This window comes from Apteryx rowi, unplaced genomic scaffold, assembly GCF_003343035.1.
Source record: "Apteryx rowi isolate R43461 unplaced genomic scaffold, aptRow1 scaffold_49, whole genome shotgun sequence".
In the NCBI taxonomy this organism is placed as follows: Eukaryota; Metazoa; Chordata; class Aves; order Apterygiformes; family Apterygidae; genus Apteryx; species Apteryx rowi.
In genome coordinates, this window is record NW_020450749.1 from 2,796,099 (window position 1) to 2,816,374 (window position 20,276).

At 36.1% G+C, this 20,276-nt stretch overlaps 1 protein-coding gene across 1 annotated transcript in view; it reads right to left on the minus strand.

The window, feature by feature from the left end:
- The window catches only part of ERC2 (ELKS/RAB6-interacting/CAST family member 2), a 252,129-nt gene that overhangs the window by 75,560 nt on the left and 156,293 nt on the right, over nucleotides 1–20,276 (minus strand). Inside the window, exon 7 of the mRNA XM_026078857.1 lies at nucleotides 18,675–18,842. Within this exon, the coding sequence (XP_025934642.1) occupies nucleotides 18,675–18,842 (168 nt within the window). The remainder of the gene's footprint in view (nucleotides 1–18,674; nucleotides 18,843–20,276) is intronic.

Consider the following 20,276-nt stretch of genomic DNA (forward strand, 5'->3'; position numbering starts at 1 on the left):
TTGCTAACATACATCACAGCTTTTCTTGGGGACAACCCACGCAGAAAATTTGCAAAAGTTTAAACAAAACACAAGGGAAACTCTAGTTATAGAGACATCCAGAATACTTCTTTTATTCTCACAGAATGAACGTGTGGTGTGTGATAGTGAAACCAACAAAAATCACTATGGTCCCAGCTGATGACCCCAGAAATCCTCCAGGGGAAAAAAAAAAAGGAAAAAAAAATCTGCCAATGAGAACATATGCTCGGTTTGTGTTTAAAATATGTTCAAAGCATCAGACAGTTTGAGAAGTAGCCACACAATCTGAAAGCCAGCGAAGCTCAATCATAGACTTGCACACAGGGAAAAATGGGGCAATCTGTCCTTTATCACGGCATCATGCTATATTCAAAGTCACTTTTATCCATTACTACTTTTGTGCTTTACTAGCTAGTTATATGTGTTTTCCTTTTGTTGATTAATACATTTGTTGATTAATATATTTTTATTTTCTAAATTTAATTTCTAATATTTTCAGAAAAGGAGTGATACCATAATAGAATAATAAAATAATTATAATTTTTTTTAATAACTCCAAACCATATTAAGCCACTGTGAACAGAAATAAAGATCAGTCTCTCACCTTCACATGGTTCTACAAGACAAAGCATATGTTAAAGATGATTTATCTTGCAAATGGAATTACCCTAGCTTAAATCAGAAAGAGGCTAAAAGCAAGTAGTATATTAGCGTGAATTAGAACCTATGCAGCAGCACCACAAGGTTTTAGGACCAGGTGGTCTATTTAGCAAGAACAGCCCAAGAAGTGGTAGTGCTTGATAGAAATAGTCATAACATCGGGAAGCAACACAAATACTTCGCACCTCAGCAGCATCAGCAGTAGGTGCTTCTGTGTAGCCCCTGGTAGAAGCAGTTCACATCTCACAATGTAAAAAGTCCTTATCAGGTTCCAGTAAGGTCCATCAGACCATATTTTCATAATAGGTACAACATTGCTTCTGATTAATTTAGATATAGCAGAAATTAGTATGTCATATAAGGGGAATTTGATCCTGGTTTGCCCAATCACAGGCTTGAAAATCAGGTCAAATTATAGCCTCAATTCTTCTGCTATTTCCAACCATCTTGGATGAGTTGCACTATTTTGAGTGTCCTTGTTTGTAAAATTGAGGTACTTGACAAATATATGACAAAGCTAATTTAGCAAGTGTTTGCCAAGCACTCCAAAGCATGTCCTCTGAAAGTTCCCAGACAAGTACTTATCACCATTATAGTAAACAAGACATTCAAAAGATTTCAAAACATACCAACCTCCTGAAGATCTTCCAACTTAAGGTTTTTACTGAAGGTTTTTTCACAGACCTTCCTCTCAACATTATAGTCTATCAAACTCACATCTAAAACATAATTTAACCCCATAATTAGAGGAAGAGAAATGACAGGTGATTTCTGTTATACATAAGTGGTCATTTTAAAAAACTGTGGTACCAAAACATTCCTGTATATTTTATTAATTCCTGAAAGCATTCTTCCTCTAGGAAGAAAACACATCATTTAGCCTACCCTCTCATTAAGTACGTGATAGACTGCTTCAAAATTTATTACAGGAAGTCAACCATTGGTGCACAGAATCACGTCGGAAGAGAAAAAGATGACAGAGCCATTGGCACTTTGCTGCAAATAAGCCTGAACTTTTGCACGGATCATAAACCAACACAGCTGCAGGACTGGGCAAGAACCGTGAGGAGTCACCAATGCCTACGAGCCTGGGTCAAGTCTGGCAAAGATTTCCTGCCTGACTGAAACTTAGCTTATTTGGTCCGATGCTACTTTTCCTAAAAACAGAGGGCAGGTTGACCACACATGCGCCTGTCTTTATTTGCGGCCTGGCGCTTTGCAGGATAAACTTCATTATGTTTATGGTTATGCTTAGGAAAACTACGCTCAATTGTTTCCAGTCTATTGCAAGCATAAACCTACAAGCTGTATTAAATATGTACTATTGTATTTACCACAACTTTTATGAAATCATGCATTAAAATCCTAAAATGGGATAAAATAAAGGCAACTTCTCCAGTTTTTGCAATTTTTGGCAACATTTCAAAATAAACAAGGAAGCAAACTAATCCTCACATTGAAAGGTCAGTCAGGACCTTATTTACAGGAAAATAAAGCTAATTAAAAAAAAAAAAAACACAAGTATCCAGATGCAAAAAGAGTAAAGCAATTTTATCATGTATCATCTATGACTCTAGAAAGACTAAACAGCTCTTCAATAAAATATCTTACTAAATCTATGTGTCTTAATGAAAAAATTCAAGTTTTTCCAGCCAAAGGAGTAATATGAAATTTTACATTTACCTCAAAAACAGACTAAATGAATCAAAGGAAAATATTACATTATTGCAACTCAAATAAATGGATTTGACCAGGTGTTGAAAAGAATTAAGGGACTTTACACTTTCTGTATGAAATCTTCCATTTTCATACACTCTAATCTCAGGAATTTTACTACACCTGACATAAGGCAGAAAAGTTTAGCTATAAATATTCAAAGAGAAAAATAACTGTGGAAATATATGAAGGCACAGAATACACATTCTGTCTGAAATTCAGTGTAGTGCAGGTCCAGCAAGACTGTGCACTATGTTATGTTTTAGAGGTCTGAGACAGGTGGAGCATCAGTGAAGCAGAATCTGGAGCTCACACAGATCTGTGCATCTTTTCTCCTACGCTTTCCTTCCTTGCCCTGTAAGGACTCTTTTTATTTTTACATGGTTTTGCTATATATCTAAATGTTAAGATGAAAGACAGTTCTCCATGCAAGTCTTTCCAGTACTAATCCATCTTTCATGCAAGCTACAGACCAGATAGAGCAGTAGCTTTTGTTAGACCAGATATGGGAAGCAGGCATCATGAACACTTTTGCAGAAATGCAAAGAAAAAAAAAAAAATCTAATTTCTACCACTGGTAGTAGTAATTTCTGCCAGAAATTATTTTCCTCACTTCTTTTATATTTATCCTAAAATGTTAAGGCAACATTAGTGCCCTCCATAAGGAAATCTTCCACTGCCATCTTTCTCTAAATTTACTATTGAAAAATACTGTAAATGTTTTACAACAGGAAGTAACCTCCTCCCATCTTGTTATAAAAATGTTTTAAATTGATCCACAGACAGCACCCATGTTTGGAAAACATCAAAATATTATTCATGAAAAAGCTTATAAATATGTAGAAGTGAGGAGATAAAATAGATATTGATTTTCATTTCAATTAGGCATTACAGGAAGCTAGCTATAGTATTTATGAATACTATAATCAATTCCAGACATAAAATCAGTTCCAGAATGCAGTTTAGAGTTGCTCTGATGGTGTTCAGTACTGATACCAATTCAATAAGTCAATGATACAGTGTAAAAGTAATTAAACTAATGGAAAGTATTTTAAGTATTTTCTTGGAACTTCAACAGTTTCAACAGTTTAAAGGGGAAAATGAGCATGCAGTGAACATGATCCAGAACTGTTTTGTCTACAAGCTCCTCAGTCTTTCCCACCCTGCACTGATCCTGTGCCTGATCTCACACCGTAGGGCAGCTGGAGAAAAGTAGGCTTTAGAGATAAAGAACAGCCATTATGTTTGTTTGACCTGAGGTAAGACTTTGAGAGCCAAAAGCAAAAGCAGAAGAGCACAAGAAAGAAAAGAGCCTTCATAAATGCAGTATCTGCAGAAGTGTTTCAGCCCAGTTCTAGCCAACGCTAGTAAGAGTATCTGCCATGAACCTTGCTTGCATCAAACTTATTTTCATTGAAAAAAAAGTAGTAGAAGGGAAGATCAGCAAAGGCAATGATGATTCACAGTGCATATATGTATGACTATGAAAACAACCTATTTCAAAAGGGTATTACTGAGCTTGCAAAAATCAGGAACCCACAGTATAAAATGACAAAATTAAGGTTTGCATCTGCAAATCCAGTTTGATCCCTTGTGCTAAAATAGGCATCCAGAGAATCTCTGTAGAAACAGAAATCAAAACATTTTTATCCATTATATTATTCCTATCTTCTGATCTGCTTCTCAATCCAGCTTTACACTAGTGCCAATATTTTCAAAACTCTCCAAATACCTGATTTTAAACTCCCTGATTTTATCTTGTTAGGGCTTAAATCTACAAGGTACTTAAATACATTTCTAACATAATCATAGCAGAACTCTACTGACTTAGAGAATGTGCAGCAGCTCTCCAAACCAGCCCTTATGTCCCTGTCACAGAGCTCTTCCATAGTAGCTTCTTCTGCAATTTGTTTCCACAGTTCCATGCTCCTTTTACACTGTTTTCCTTTGATTCTGCAGAACACCTGATTTTCTTCATGAAATTTTAGATTGTTATTAATACTGGACAAAAACTCCCTTCCTTCTCTCACAACTGTTATTCATTCATCAAATGCATCAGAAATATCTAGTTGCATTTTTATAAACTTTTTTTTTTCACTTTTCTAAACTGTTATTGCTTCTAGCATCATACTCTACCCCTTCCACAAAACTCAATGTTATCATACTGAAATACTCAGTTACGATTAGCCAAGAGTCTTTTAAAAACACAGAAAGACATAAGTCTGTGGCAAAGAGTACACAGTGTAAATTCATCAGTTCACAAATGGAGCCTTTTGACAGTAACAGCTGGTGGAATGGACAAGGGTAGCAAAAATTCCCTTACATATAAGGGAAAGAAAACTACAATATATGGTGACTGTAACAACATCAGCAGATCAGACTTTCTCATCACCTTTTACATCCCACACTTCTTTCTCAGAAGTATGGCAACGAACACTGAGAAAAGATACAAATGATCTGATAATTCAATCAGCTATTTGCGGAAGCATGCACATTCAGCACAGAAGTACAGAGCGAGCAAGTCAAAGATTTATTTGTTATATTTCACAGAGCAGATAATAACCAAAAGCAGTTATACAAATTCAAATTACTTAATGCCACATAATGGCATTTCTTTAACACATATTACTGCCTTACAAACTTTACTTCATAGAAATAGTTTAACTAATCCTAGCAGTGAAAAGACATATGATGCTATATAGGAAACAAATACAAAGTATTTGTTTGAAGAGCTAAGATTTAAGTTATAATGCCATACATTAAAATAATCATAGGAAAAGCATCAGAGAGAGGAAAAAAAATGGGAAGTGATATCCCAAATGGAGAAGAGCTGCAACACTGAGTCAGCTGACTCAACGGTTTACTATCATTGTAACCACTTACATCACCAAAAATGTAAAAAGAACATTTTTCAAAGCAGACAGATGATTTCAGAACCTTGTTACAGTCACTTTTTACCTACGCAAGTCCAGAAAATGTTAATTAGCATCCCGAGAGGCTGAGATCCTTTGAGAACATTTTATATTTTAATTAAATTAAATTCAAAGCCTTCTCATTAACTATATATCTTTAAAAATCTTTGCTGTAAGGTCATTAATATCCTTATTTAACTTGATGCTATCATGCACAGTAGTTGTTTCACTCAGCTTCTTTTCAAGTGTAAGACCGCTATTTTCAGGCTCGCTGTGCACAACTGCAATTCCTCCCTACAACTGGAAGCTAAGAAGATTGTTCCCACATGTCAGTGCCAGCCAGTCCACAAGGACTTTTATTTACTAAAGCCTTAAGGCTACGCAGCTTAGCTACCATGGCTTACTATGGTAAAGCTGTGAAATACCAAATCTGCTTCAGATAGACAGCTTTTGCCACACATGCATTGTCCTTTGCTTGTCTAAATGAAACAGTACTTTTATGTCTAGGTTTTTATATTGCCCAGTTTAAAAACTGAAAAAGCCTCTTTAACAGAACACAAAAAATGGATGCCACAGAACTGGAATTTCATTAAGTTCACAACACCAGCTAGCTGAAGGTACACCAAGTAATGACAGAATCAAATTATTCAGGAGAAAACAAGTGCTGCTTCTTCTTTTGCAGGAAAAAGATCTGTAAATACCTTTTACATACAACAGCGACAAATCTTTCAAAAGTTCTTGCAGTCTGCATTACTTGATGACTTTTAAGTGTGAAAAATGCTAGAGAAAGGCAAGATGTTACTTAATTACACTATATTATTACTTGGTACAATGTAAGTTTATAGTTTCTTTTGTTCGCCTTAGTTGATCTTATTTAGAGGCTTCTGTAAGTATTAGCAGGTCAACTGTGAAAACATTGATCTTTCACAAACTTGCTTTCATTTTCCACTATGCTATCAAGGACTAGAACTTTTTTTCCTTCTAAAAGATTTTTTAAAAATTAAAACCCAAAGTATAAGGAAAATATTATTCAGAATCCTACCAAAAAAAGAATCAAAAAGCCATCTGCGGTCTATGGTCAATATGAGCCCCTCTCAAGATTTCTGGAACACCAAAACTGCAGAACCTTCCCTATTTTGCATAGGGCATATCTCCTCTTTTATTAATCTCTGCTTTTGCTGAGAGCATGATTTTTCCTCTGCAGAGGTAGAGGGCAGGCTGAGAATATATCTTTGCACGTACAGCAGCCTTGATTAAAGAGCAATACTGGGTGTTAGCTATGAAAAGAACTCTGATATCTATGGCAGGAAGAGCAAATCTCTTCACTGAAGAAGGTCTCCAAACTGAATCAGTGACAAAAAAAAAATAACTGTCTTTAGCCTTAGTTCCAGCAGAGAGCCTGAACTGCCCCACATTATACCCTGAATTACATTCTTACCCACCAATATAAAAAATATACACTGGTACAGCCTAGAAGTAAATGTCTACATCGTCCCTACCTTTGCATAGCAAACTGCTATCCAGATGTTCCCCACGCAAGGCTCAACCTCACGAATGATCTGGTATCTTCTTTCATTTTTACCCTGAGATAGCAGACACAAAACACCAGCCAGCCATTGCCCTGTCCCCCTTTCCCCTGTACAGCCACTAGAGCTGCTGGGCTTTGCCCTTAGCGCCTTATCCACCAAGCCATCGACCCCCACCTCCCTTCAGTCCGCCGACTTAATAACTCACTGTCCTTGAAGCGGCTCTAGTCCTTTCTCCCTGGCTGTCCCGTAAGCACAAAAAAACTCCCTGCAAAAATATGCAAAGCCAGTTCAGTAACTTCCTCAAACTTCACTATAGCGATATATACAAAATATTTATTTACAGTTTTGAAGCGAGGGGTTATGTCTAATAGTTATTATGATAATTATAACATCTACAGTTGTTTTGTGTTCTTGTTGTTTATGTTGCACCCATCTGGTGAAATTTCAACACTCTTTTGAGAAGGATTTTTCTTTGCATGCTTTATGTACTGTGCCAGTACACTAGGATCCTAACTGGGGCCTTTAGGCTCTGTTACAATATAAGCAATAATCAAAGAATACAAAGAGTCATTTCTGAAGCAATCATATCAAAGTGCCAGAGATCCTCTCAAAATCTCTCCAGTCAGGGCAAAGGTTTTAAATTAGTAGCTAACAGTACTCATATTTTTCTAATAATTTCCATCCACTAGAATCAAGCTTAATTGAAGCTTAATTTCTCTTATCACAGTAACTTTTGCTCCATTAAAAAAGCTCATTAAATCTAATTGAATATTGCTTTAAATGGCAACAAGGTAATCCTCTGTAAATCTAAGAATTGGGAAAAAAGTAAACACTTATTTATCATTTTAATTAAAGAAAATGGATGAAAATGAGAAGTGTTTTGACAGTAAAATAAATCTAATGTTTATTAAACTATTTCTTTAAACAACTTGCATAAAATCTTTACACATTGAGTATACAGCCCTTATCTTTGTTCTTTCATCTTTCCCATTTCTTTTCATCTGTGTTTTCCTGTCGCTGAGCAGTATTTTCTACAGGCCCCACAAATGGAACACTCTACTCTTCCAGTCATTTTTTCCTTAGGCAACAATTTCATTTCAAATTTTTATTAAAAGAAAAATAATAGTGTTCCAAAAAAGGCATAAAGTTTAAAGCTATTATCAAGAACACATTCAATCTGAAAAAAATCAATAAACAATCTTCCTGTGGATGAATGAATGCTAGTATATAACTCATACATAGCAGAAAATATACATCTCTGGGGGAGTGTTATCTGTATGCATTTGTCCATTCATGTGAAAAAGCTTCATTTGTAAAACCAAAGAATGATTCAGGTTGGAAGGAGTCTCAGGAGGTCTCTAGTCCAACCTCCAGCACAAAACAGGGTCACACTGAATTCAGACCACGTCTTTCAGGGCTTTGAACAGTCAGGTCTTGAAAACCTCTAAGGATGGAGATTCCACAGCCTCCCTGGGCCTCTGCTCCAGGGCTTAATTATCTTTGCTCTCCTTATACCCAGTCTCTCTTGTTTCAACTTCTGCCTGTTGTACCTCAACCTCCCACCACGCACCACTGAAGAGCCTGGGTGCATCTTGATAACCTCCTTGCAGATACTGGTAACAGCAATGTTAACATATTCAATTATTATGAAAATTATCTGCCCAAAGTATTAATTTATCTTTGCTGTATCCTAGAATAGTTTTCTTTGCAAGGTATGGCTTTAACAACACTAGAATATATTAAGATATGTTATTATCACTACCAAAATCAAACTGCTACTTCTTGTAAGGCCTCACGACTAGATCAATTCAAAAGACAAAGCTTTCTACACCAATTTCAACAAACCAGTTTTCAGTAGATATAAAATTATGTACACTGGCTTTTAAAACTATTATTGGATCACTAATGTAATATCATAAATAATATCTTTATAATAAGAAAGATAAACATTTTGAACACCTCCTAAATACTTGTCCTATAGGGGCAATGTTCATATAATTAGACAAACAAAAGGAAAGGTTATGTTTTCTACAGGAGTGGACCAGACAGCAAATAAAATAGCAAAATAAAATAGCTGTTGACTGATGCTCTCTGACTAGTGATATTAGCATCGTTGGAAATCACCAGCATATGGTGTATCCATCTTCAATTTTAGTATATTTTGAATAAACTTATTATTATTACTACAAACCTTCAAGGAACAAGAGGCAATTGGTTGAAAAATGATGTAATTTTAATGATCTCAAATAATGGCAGAGTATTCTTTTCAGTGGCTACACTGAAAGCAAATTTTATTAATCTTAGCACATTGACCATTTTAAAAAGAGTCAAGACCTAAAAATAAAGCAAGTTTTTCCTATTTCTTTCACATGCCGATTCAGTCCAAGTTACAACACTACCTACCTATTTTGCATGTACAAAAATTATAATTTCAGGCACTGCCTGTTAAATATGACTTGCCATATTCTTAATGTTTTAATTTACTGTTTAAATACATTAGCTTGAGATGATCTGGGAAGGGGGGACAATAAAAAACAATAATCATATGCTTTGAGAAAGTTACGGTTTTTGCCCACAATACTACTTCTGAAACCACTCATACAGTTTTGTCATACCATTACAAAATGACAATTTGGTGACATAATTTGCTATTGTCATCTCTGCTGGAACTTAGTCTAAGCAGTCTGCACAAATAATACAAGACTTTGCCCTAAATTTCATAAAGAAAGGGATGTGTTCATGCCTTCAAGAGATCTATTATTGATTTCTCTCAAGATTGAGGGTAGTTTTTAGTATTAACTTGACATAATGGCTACCAACAGCTCTAATAATTCAGTCAGTCCATCTGCCAGATAACAGCATTAGAACATGACCTGGTACAGTAGTACACGGGAATTTATTCTACACACGTATAGGAAGGGTGCCTTGTCATTACTCTTTCCAGCCACATCTCCGGGGAGGAAGCAAGAGCCTCCACAGGTTTTCTGCACTCTAGAAACTTGGTGAGCAGGAAGCTGACTGAAAGGCCCGTGGAAAGGCTGCTGAACCAGGCACAGGACTGGTGAAGGGGAGTGCTTCTTCCTCGCTCCCTTCCACCTACACACCACATATCCCACAACAGAAAACAAGAAGGGGGATTCACTGCTATTCCAGCTTATTTCCTGGTCTGTTTCTGGAAATCTCCAAATATGTGTAGACCCATGATTCCAACTATACCAAAAGCACAAATTACCATACTGTAGATAACCAAAAGCATTTCCAGTGTATGCTGCAGAATCAAAAACAGCTATGCATGCTTGCTAAATTCCCACTTGCATATCTGTATTTAAAATTATTAACTCATGGTTTATAATATATGGCTTATTGAAATCAAATTTCAAGCAGTTTCAGAAATACTTATAATAATTCCATAACATTATTAAAAACTTTATACCTCTTAGCATACCAGAAGTATTAAAATTGCTCAGTCACACTGAGCAATTTTCATTGCTAGCTGGTTTTTGGACCCTCAAAGCCTACTGCCAATAGTCAAACTAAAGCACCAACAGAGGAGCAGAATTCACAGTCAGACCTGGTTGAATTGCATAAGAGGAGTGAGGCAGCTGGTGTCAGACGTTTCCCAAAGCAGGGTAGCCAAAGCCAGGCAAACTTGTGAAAGTTTAACTTCTGTCTCTAGAGATACTTGGGGTTCTCAAGCTATTCTAACGCACTCCTGAACTGAGGGCAATAAATTATCCCATGCACAAAAGACCGCAGGGACAGGTTGCAGTTAAGCCCAACTGCAAGGTGAAGCAAACAAGTAGCAATTAGTGAAGATAACATTTTTGATTTCCACCCCAACTCAGATCCAAAATGGAGCAGGGCAGTTCCTGGGGAGCCACTGTCATTTCGCACTTCTGAGCTGCTCTGAGAGCAGCCTTTCTCTCTCAGCCATGCGAACATTTTTGTACGCCAGTCAATTCTTCCGTCCTCGCTGAGGCAGCTAATAGCAAGTTTACAAACAGTTGAGTAAATGAAGCACTTATAGATCGGCAGTTGTTCAGAAAGCTTCCATATTGCACTTGATTTACTTCAAAGATGCAGGGGAAGCAGAAGCAGGTAGAGGTGGTACCCCTCTGGTTTTCTTTCTAGTGACTTTGATGGAAAAAAGTTTTACTTCACAGTTGCTTTCTGCTTTAACATAGCATTTTGCTAATCTAGATGTTCTTTCAGTTTAACTCCTTGAATTTACTGCCTTGCCACTATGTTCCCCTCTCGTGTCCTGTGCTGTCAGAGGGGCCAACAGAAGTCAAAACTGTGTAAAAAGTGAAACATATTCCATACCTGGGATAAAACTTGACCTGAAACATGCAATGCACTGTCGAGAAAGCTGTGACTTAAGTCACTCTGCATTGGTCAGACTTAGACCAGACACTGCTGATGAGCAGCATAAAGCAAAAGCATCCTTACTCAGCCCCTCCCTGTCCTACTCAAAGGAGAGTAAGTGGTATCCAGGCCTCCAGAACGGGGGTGCGTTGGTTTTGATTTTTTTTTTTTTGGGGGGGGGGGGGGGGTTGTTTGTTTTCTTTAAGCAGTGGGTGATCTCTCCTTTGCACGCAAAGCAAAATTACAGAACAGTACACTGGCAGTGCAGCAAAGAGACCACACTGGAATATCTGCCTCGGCCTAATCTGAAACAAGAAAAATCACAAAACAAAAGAAAAATACAATTTTAAAGTAAAACGCTAACCTAGAAAAATACAAATGTCAGAGTAAAATGACTTTAGTTATACCATTATTATTGTAAAATTAAAAACAGATTTACATTTCAAAAGATATTCAATATCAACATTGTAATAGAAAGTAAAATAAAGGGTTTGTGGTTTTGTTCCAATTATTCTGTGCTGTCTGCTTTTATTTGCTCTTTGTGCAGACAAAGAACTGCCAAGAAGTCATTTACAATCATTTTACCGCCCTTCTCTATAAACAGATTTTTTTAAAAGTAAACCAGATTGCAGTAAATATCTACTATAACCACCTTTCCTCTTCATTTTTATTAGGTTTTCAATATTAATACATGTGTATCCAACACCTCAATATTCAGTTACAGTACAGACTTCACGTATCTTTCTAATCCATTAATTTCATTGACAGGACCATGCTCACAATCTACAAAATTTCTTTGTAGACATCTACCTATTTCACAGTTCATTAACATTCAAACAACACAAACACAAAATGGCAGTGTGCTATCTAAAGCAATGGTACAGTAACTAATAAAGTGCTAAAATGCTGGAATTGCTTATGAAATGAATGTTTTGCTCCACTGAGCTACCCAGCCGAAATGAATGTTATTTGCATCAATTTCTGTTTTTCCTGTTGGTAGGAACAATAGTTTTAGCAGTGCCAGTCACTGCTAAAATGTGCTAATATAATCTAAAACTGTACCACCTATCACTATCTGAAGTATACAAATTAGTCTAATTAGTCTTTCTTATTTTTTAAAAATCGCCAATAAGGATCATCTGAGGTGTTTAATTTCTTTCCCACTTAAAAGCAAGCATGAGGTTTCATTTTAAAAGTAAACATCTATGGCTTTTTCACAACAGCAAAAGAAAAATCTCAGTCTAATATTCTTCCTTTTAACAGGATCTCTAAAGAGTACAGTGGCATTTTCAATGTTCTGTAGCTGGAGTGGCCTGACCTTGCTTATTTTTATCTGTCCTCAGGGTTTTCACATCGTTAATAAAGAGAGAATCAAAACAAAGGCTATACACTTTAAGGTAGGAAAAGTTTGCATAGTTTGGCACTACTATTATATATACCCTTAAAATGGAACAAAATGAAATGCACACAGCAGAGGTGGTGAACCTTCGAAGGACCGGTTCCAAACATTTTTCCTACTGGCAATAAACTATTTTCAGACCTCCCAACTCTGGCCACCATGATAGTCATTGCTTTACGGGATTATATCTCTTTGTTGCAGCTGTCAGTGAAAACTTCAAATGATAGCTTTTTAAGTCAAATAAACCTATAAAAATAAGAAACCACTAACATCACTGAAGACAACAGAAATGCAGGGAAAAGCACATCATGCTAAAATCTATACTCAACCTATAAACTGTTGTTTTTATCTCACAACATTTGACAAAGTGCCATTGCATCTGAAATCTGACCCAATTACCATTGTTTGAAGGAAATTAACTATACTCAAAAATATCCAGATGTCCCCTTATTTCTGATGATCTGTTATAATAAATACATGAAAATCAACTATCTTGATAACAGATACACTAGTTAGTCAGGCTTATCAATAGCAGCCAACATTCTACAAAGATTAAGCAAAGAATCATTATATCTCTGTTTACACTTCATTTCTGACCACTGAAACAAACTGTAAGAATGAGCTCAATTGTAAAGAAGTAATATTTTCTGAACTAATTTTGCTGAGACATCATGAAAAGACAAGACTTGGAATGATAATACTTTTTTCTGCTGAATAACAAAATTTGATAGAATTCATCAATAAACAAAGTGAAATTAGTGAACTTCCAAGGATACCTGAACTACAAGAAATTATAACAGATGCCAACAGATTACTTCTAAGCCTCATACCTTATTAGACCTGCCATGCAAGAAACACATGAGCAAGATAGAGGAGTATCAAGCAGAATCACCTTCTGTTGCATAATATGCAGCTGCTGGCTCAAAAAGAAACCTGAAGATAGTCTGCAGAGTACTATTATTAAGCTAAATAATAATAAAAGGCTTATTATGAAGTAACTGAGATGCTGTTGAGGATTTATTGAACTGCTTTAATTACAACAAGGTGATTATAAAGTAATCTTACTGAGGCAGGAAGTTGACACTGCAACTACCAAGACCTTACTCAGCTCAGGATTAGAATTGGCCTTTGATGGTTACATTTCACCTCCAGAGAGCAGCCCTTTAAGTCATGTTATGAGCATGTTTTAGGACAGCATAAAATTCTGCAGTGACAATTAACAAAATCTACCTATTCTGCAAAAATAAGACTCGGATGTGCAGAAAGAGAATGGCTTAATGCAGGCCAAAATGTTATTAACTTTACTCATCTGGGAACTACCAACAATAGCTTGTACAATACAAAATTCCTTCCATAATGATTTCCACCTGCTGGAGGTCTGCCGTTTGCCCTGCATCTCCCTGTAGCTGCTTCCCCATCTGCTGCTGCAAGCCATTGCCCTCCCTTTAGACAAGACCTGAGGCTTGGAAATAGAAGAATCGGGTGCACTAAGGAGACAAAATCTTTTGTCGATTCCAGGTTGCAGAAAACCAAACCTGTTATGTCTACAATCAGCTGGATTCCTCCTACAGAACACCAGGAATTAGCTTAGCTTCAAACCCAGGCCTCAGAGAGTACTGCTGGCAAAGCAGTATTTTTATTCCTCATCCATCTGCACTGGCAGGCCACATGCCTGATCACCATGTAAATGACATTTGCATTTTCAAGTCTAACACAAAGATAGGTCTTGTTTTTAGTATATAATAAGCTCCTCTCCCCTACCACATTTCTCTCTATGCAAGGATTGTATTTTCTGCAGGAAATACATGAGCTTCATTAGAGGAGCTTTTAGGCTTTTTTTCTTTAACGCAGCTCAAAATATACAACAGAAACAAAGCATATAGGACCTCCTTTCATACTTGGAATCACACCCAGACAAACTTAGTCCCTCCAAAATAAAGATTAAAAGGAAATGTAAAAGGTCCTTTTGAGATACAGAATACCTATGAGTACTGAAAAAAGACACTGTTGAGTTATATGAAGTTGATATTTGCGAAATGGTTACCAAAAAGATTCCACATAAAACTGACTGTGGTTATGAGGGGAGTTTGGGGAAGTTTTACTCTAAGACACCATTTTGATTTTTCCTATCTGACTAACACTAGGAACAAGATCGCTCAAAGAGGCCTCAGTTATTGCATCCCATGAGTGAGCTACAACCTCACAAATTAGCCAGGAAACTAAGCCATTGTTTATTATGGGATTAATAATTAATTTTAATATGTTGTCTTCTTGAAGCTTCTATTAAGAGTGTGTTATTGTTGTTTTTGTCTAAATGTTGATAAGCAGCAAGGAATTCTGCCTACAGGAGTAGATGCAGTGATCTACAAATCCCGGCTGCTGTCCAGCTTTTGAGATGCTCACCGCCCCAGCACATTTCTGCAGAATGCCCAAAGTTAACAGGATATTTCTCAGTAAGCTGCATAACCAGTGTGGAAGCTGTAATGTAGTAGTCTGTGAAGAGGAGACTCTTTTGGCAACCACTTTTAACCAGGAAAGCTCCCTAGCATTCAGCAGAGCAGTAAGGAATGTGCCAAAACCCTGAGAATCTTAAAATTATGTAATAATAATACGGCATCATCAGATCACGCATGTCAGCCTTGAAGAATCTTCATTTTATAGTCTGTGAAATTGCTTGGACACGGAGATCTGTCACTCTTTTTTCATGACTGTCAGAGAAAGTAAATATTCTTGCATAGTTATACAACAATTTATGACAAATCCTATGTTTGGTTATATTAGAGTACTTCTTATGGATAGCTGAAGGCAGCTGTAAGACTATCCCAGGAAACAAGACTAGATAGCTCAGTATTTTTCAAGGAGCTCCTGATTCCTTCAATATGACTAGTTCAAACTTGGTTTAGGTAGATACCAACAGTTCTCCTTTTCTTCAGTTCATAGAGGATGAACTCCCTTCATCTTAACGATAAAAAAAGATAGTCCACACTTACCTCCTGCATAACCTACACCAGAAATTTTCATCAGGTTATTTCTGCATAAAGCTCAATAACTTGCATTTATTTAAAGTAAATCTAACAGAAATGCAAGCAGTTTTGAAGACTTGTAGGGTTATTGAATCATCCATTTCCCTTACTACTGTTTCCATAATTAACTCCCTACCATGAAACTTTATAAAAATCTTTATTATTGCGCATACACTGTTTCAAAACTTCTCAGAGTAATAATTACTGTGTTACAATTACAAACAATAATCATGTTGGCTCCTTACCAACCATTAACACATTAATCCTTTAAGAGTGTTCTCTTAAAAAGAAGGAAAATTTTTCTATGCTTTACAGACAAGCAATTAAGACAGAAGTCTTTGGAAAAAAACAGGCATTAAATTAACGCTGAGAATTCCCAGTCAAAAGGTTTTACCATATTCCCTCTCTCCTTCAACTTCCCCTATGCCATCTTATATGTGAAGGCTTTTTTGTGTGCATGTAGCTAGTCATGTGTAACTTCTGCCTCATCATCTTTCCAAAATGTCTTTTGTAATATACCTCCACATACACACACAAATCTATTTATATTCTTTTATTATATTCATCTCAGCCCCCTTTGCCATTCTGTCTGCAGAAATTTTATTGGGGAGGGAGTTCACTCCACTTAATTTTACTTGCCTAAAGTGTAAGTCAAATTTAATCTAGTTGTCCAAGCTCTTCCACAATCAAAGAAGAGACTGAGGCTTTCAGAGGGTGATTTAGACACCTTATTCTAAGGTGTCTAAAACAGATGGGATGAATGAGAATACTGAGGTACTGAGAGTGCCTGCTCTTTGCCTATGGAAGTAGCTGAGACAACTAGTTTAAATTGGATACCTGATTAGGTTAAATAACGAATTGAGATCAAATATTGTGAGGATATTTGTGTTTTGTTTGTTTGTTTGTTTTAAAGTCTCTTATATCTGCAACACCCACTGCTTGTCATGAGAATGATTTGAATTATATAGAAATACAGAGTTGACTAAAATAAATAATAAAAATCAGGAGGTGATACCTTCCACTGAGTAGAAATTATACTGTGCATATCTTTCACTAATCCTATACTTACAGCATTTCTGGGTTTTTTGGTTGGTTGATTTTGGGGTTGTTGGTATTTTTGCATCGTAAGCTGGAAGACTCTCATACTATTGGCACAAAGTATTACAATCACTTTTATCACAAACAACATGATATTAGGCAAAAAAAAATGGGTTCATTCACTGCCCTTATAGAGCATTCCTCATATCAAGCCAACTATCTGATTATTCGCACATTAATCTTTCATTTGCTTTCCCCAAGAGGTTAACAATAAGTAGATGCAACACAACTGATTGCTCCTGCACACCAATAGACAATTACAGCTAATTTTAACTTAAATTGCTCATGTAAACAGTTCAAGCTTAATTCCATTGTTTTGTAGGAATTGGGAACAAGAGGAATTGAATCAGAGACCAACTGGTTCTCCATCAGGACTGCACAATCCAGCAGCCCATCATCAAGAGCACTGCAGATTCAGAGGAAGCAGTCAGCTCTGTCCACCTGCCAGCAATAAATATTGTACTGCCTTGAATATGTACTGGGCTCAAAAAAGATTAGGAAATCAAATTATTGGAGAACCACTGGAATTCATCACTATCCTCAGCAGCATGACAGGTAATATAAACTTTGCAAAACAGACATGCACAGCCAAAGATTTAGAATATGTAATCTTTATTACTCAAAAGCTAGACTGCTAGACAGGGATCTGCCAAAGTTGTTGTGTTTTTAAGCCTTGTCTTTATTACAATTTTTTATTGTATATATATGCTGGCTGGCCAATCAGCCCACTAGACAGAAGTTGGAAATCCCAAGATTTCATCTGTATCTTCTTAATGTACATGAGGATAAGACATACAGCACAGAGGGATATTCAGAATCTTAGAAATATTTTTTTTGCTTCCATGAGAATGATGAGCTTAAGCTAACTGTTTTTTCCCCTAAAGTTTTGTTAGCTAGAAATTTGAAGCACACTGTAAGACTCCCATATACCTTAAGTATATAATTCTCTGAATAGAAACTATGTGCACTATATCAGTACTATAACTGAATTTCACAGATATTTTGTTTCTTGAAAAAGGTGCACACATTAAAAATACAAAATGAAAAAGTTATAATACGAATCAATGTAATCAGTATTGTATGCTCCACATTAAAGTTATTAAAACCACAGAAGATTAATTACTGGAAAACATTTTTAACATTGGATTTATGCATTCCATCATATGTGACAACTATCTCAACCATGTATTCCATCACCCATATTTTCAAGATCTGACTTTGTAGGTACATACATAATACTCTAATGTACTGGCCTACTTTAAAGACCATGAAATTACTCATATTTAAAAAAAAAGTCAGTTGCTCTAGAAACAATAATCATAGATTAATATACTGCACCCTTCAACAGAGCCTTTCTAAATACATTCGTAGCTTCACACTTCAGAATCGAAATACGCAGTAAAAAAGAAGCATTAAGCCTGAGCAAACAAAAAGAAAACTTAGTCAACTGGTAGATGAAAAAACAAGGAATGAAATATATGAATAGGAAATAAGGACAACCAGAGCAGTAAAAATCTCCACAATAGATGCACACACATAGGAGGTGGATTACCCTTTTGATCCTAATTACATAATCCTTTGGCCCAGTTCTGATCAATTATCACAACAATCAAGCAAGTCATTAGGGTCCAGCTTCCCCAATTCCCATTGGGGCAATGAGAAACAGGCATCTAAACATTTTCTTAAAATTCAGTAGTAGGTGCTTAAAAAAAATCTATATGGTGTACTACATATATATATTTTATATATAAATATATGTGTGTGTATATATATACTGTATACTACATGTATATATTTTATATATATGTAGGCATTTAAAGAGTTTAAAACTATTTCATTATTCTTTAACAAATTTGCTTCTACACAGGTTTGTAACATATACATGATCACCTTGATACACACCATTTAACTGACCATGTATATTGCATTTTATGATTAGAAGATACCATACCTCTGTCTGAAGTATGGCAGCTCTCTGTTCTTTGGCAGTAAGTGACTCTTTAAGCACTTCAATGTGTTGCTTGCAATCTGAATTCTGATTGCTAAGGGTTTCAAGCTTAGTCTGTAAGGCAAGAAGTTCTGATTCTTTCTTTGAGAGTTCCTGTTTCAGTTGGTCAATCTGTAACAGCAAAAAAAGGTTAGGTCATTAATTTCATTTCCAATTCATAGTTACACTTGAGATTTAAATGGTGAGAATGACCACAATAGAGTGCAACTAAGACACCTTCTGTAAAATCTGGAGGCAAATTAAGATTCTGACTTTTAATACCCCCAACTTCCATTGAGTTTTGTGTGATTTAAAGTGCCCTGCTTTAAGAATGATTGCTCCTGCTCTTCCAGAAGCTAAAAACAAACTCTTAAAGCCTAGAGCTGATGATTTGGCCTATAAATTCACCACAAAATCCAGTTCAGTTCAGTGGAATTTACCCAGAGTACAACAAGTGGGCAGGACAGAAAATATACACAGGAAAAGTTTTCATACTTATACATTCATAATACATATAAATTCAACACAATAGTCCACTTCTTTCAACAGTGTAATTCTTGTGACTTAAGCTATAAGTTTTTAGGAGACTGATAAGGAAAAGCAGACATCTTAATAAGGAGAGGAAAACAGAGCAGTGGAACTTTGACTGTACTCTTCCTGCAAATTTGTTGCTGCCCTCCATCCCACCTCCTTTTTTCTCCTCTGGCAGTTCATATGAAATTCTCAGGTATTAGGAAAACCAAGCCAAAGAGATTTAAGAGAAGTCTGGGGAAAATTTTATAAAAAAATTCCACAGAGTGAAAGGTCTGTAAGACAATAAAGAAGTACCCTAAGGGAAATAGCAGAAACCCATTCACTAAAAAGGAGCTTCTGAATTTAAGGTTCATCAGTAAATGTCATGGAATTGTGATTATTCTTTGCCCGCCACAATGCTAAGTGGGAGGGGAGCCCACAGGATGCAAGAGCATTCGGCATGCGAGAGCCTGGTGGATTTAGAATATTTGAAACTGAGCAGCACTAGAGAATACACAGAACCATGCTAAAAGATGGTGAATTAGCTGATATGTAAGTATTCTTTTAAAAGTTCTGTGAAATAACACTGGTCCAGATGAGTTCAGCTTTATCATCTCATGAGGATTATTTGAAATAAAATGTCTCAGTAAATCTGCAGATTCAGAGAAACCACACTTAGTTTACATTTGCAAGGTTTTCTTGATCATTGAAAGGCCTAGACATTTTTGTTTAAAATTCAAGTTTCAGTTTTGCAGTGACCAGGGACCAGAGAAGTGCTAGAACAGCTCTTCCCAGTCTGTCACTTCAGTTGCATCCCAACAGTGATTTGGAATACGAGAAATCAAGGAGAGCTAAATGTCTGGGTATTTAAAAATCCCCTGAAAAAAAATCAACAGGTTGATCCTACTTAACCACATCCTAAAGATCCACATACAAAAATATTTCACAAATGCGATACTGGATGGCACAGTTATTGGAAATATTTACTGTTGATTAAACTATTTCTATTCTGTTCTACATTGCAAGCGTTTCTTACAATTTAAATCCAAAAAA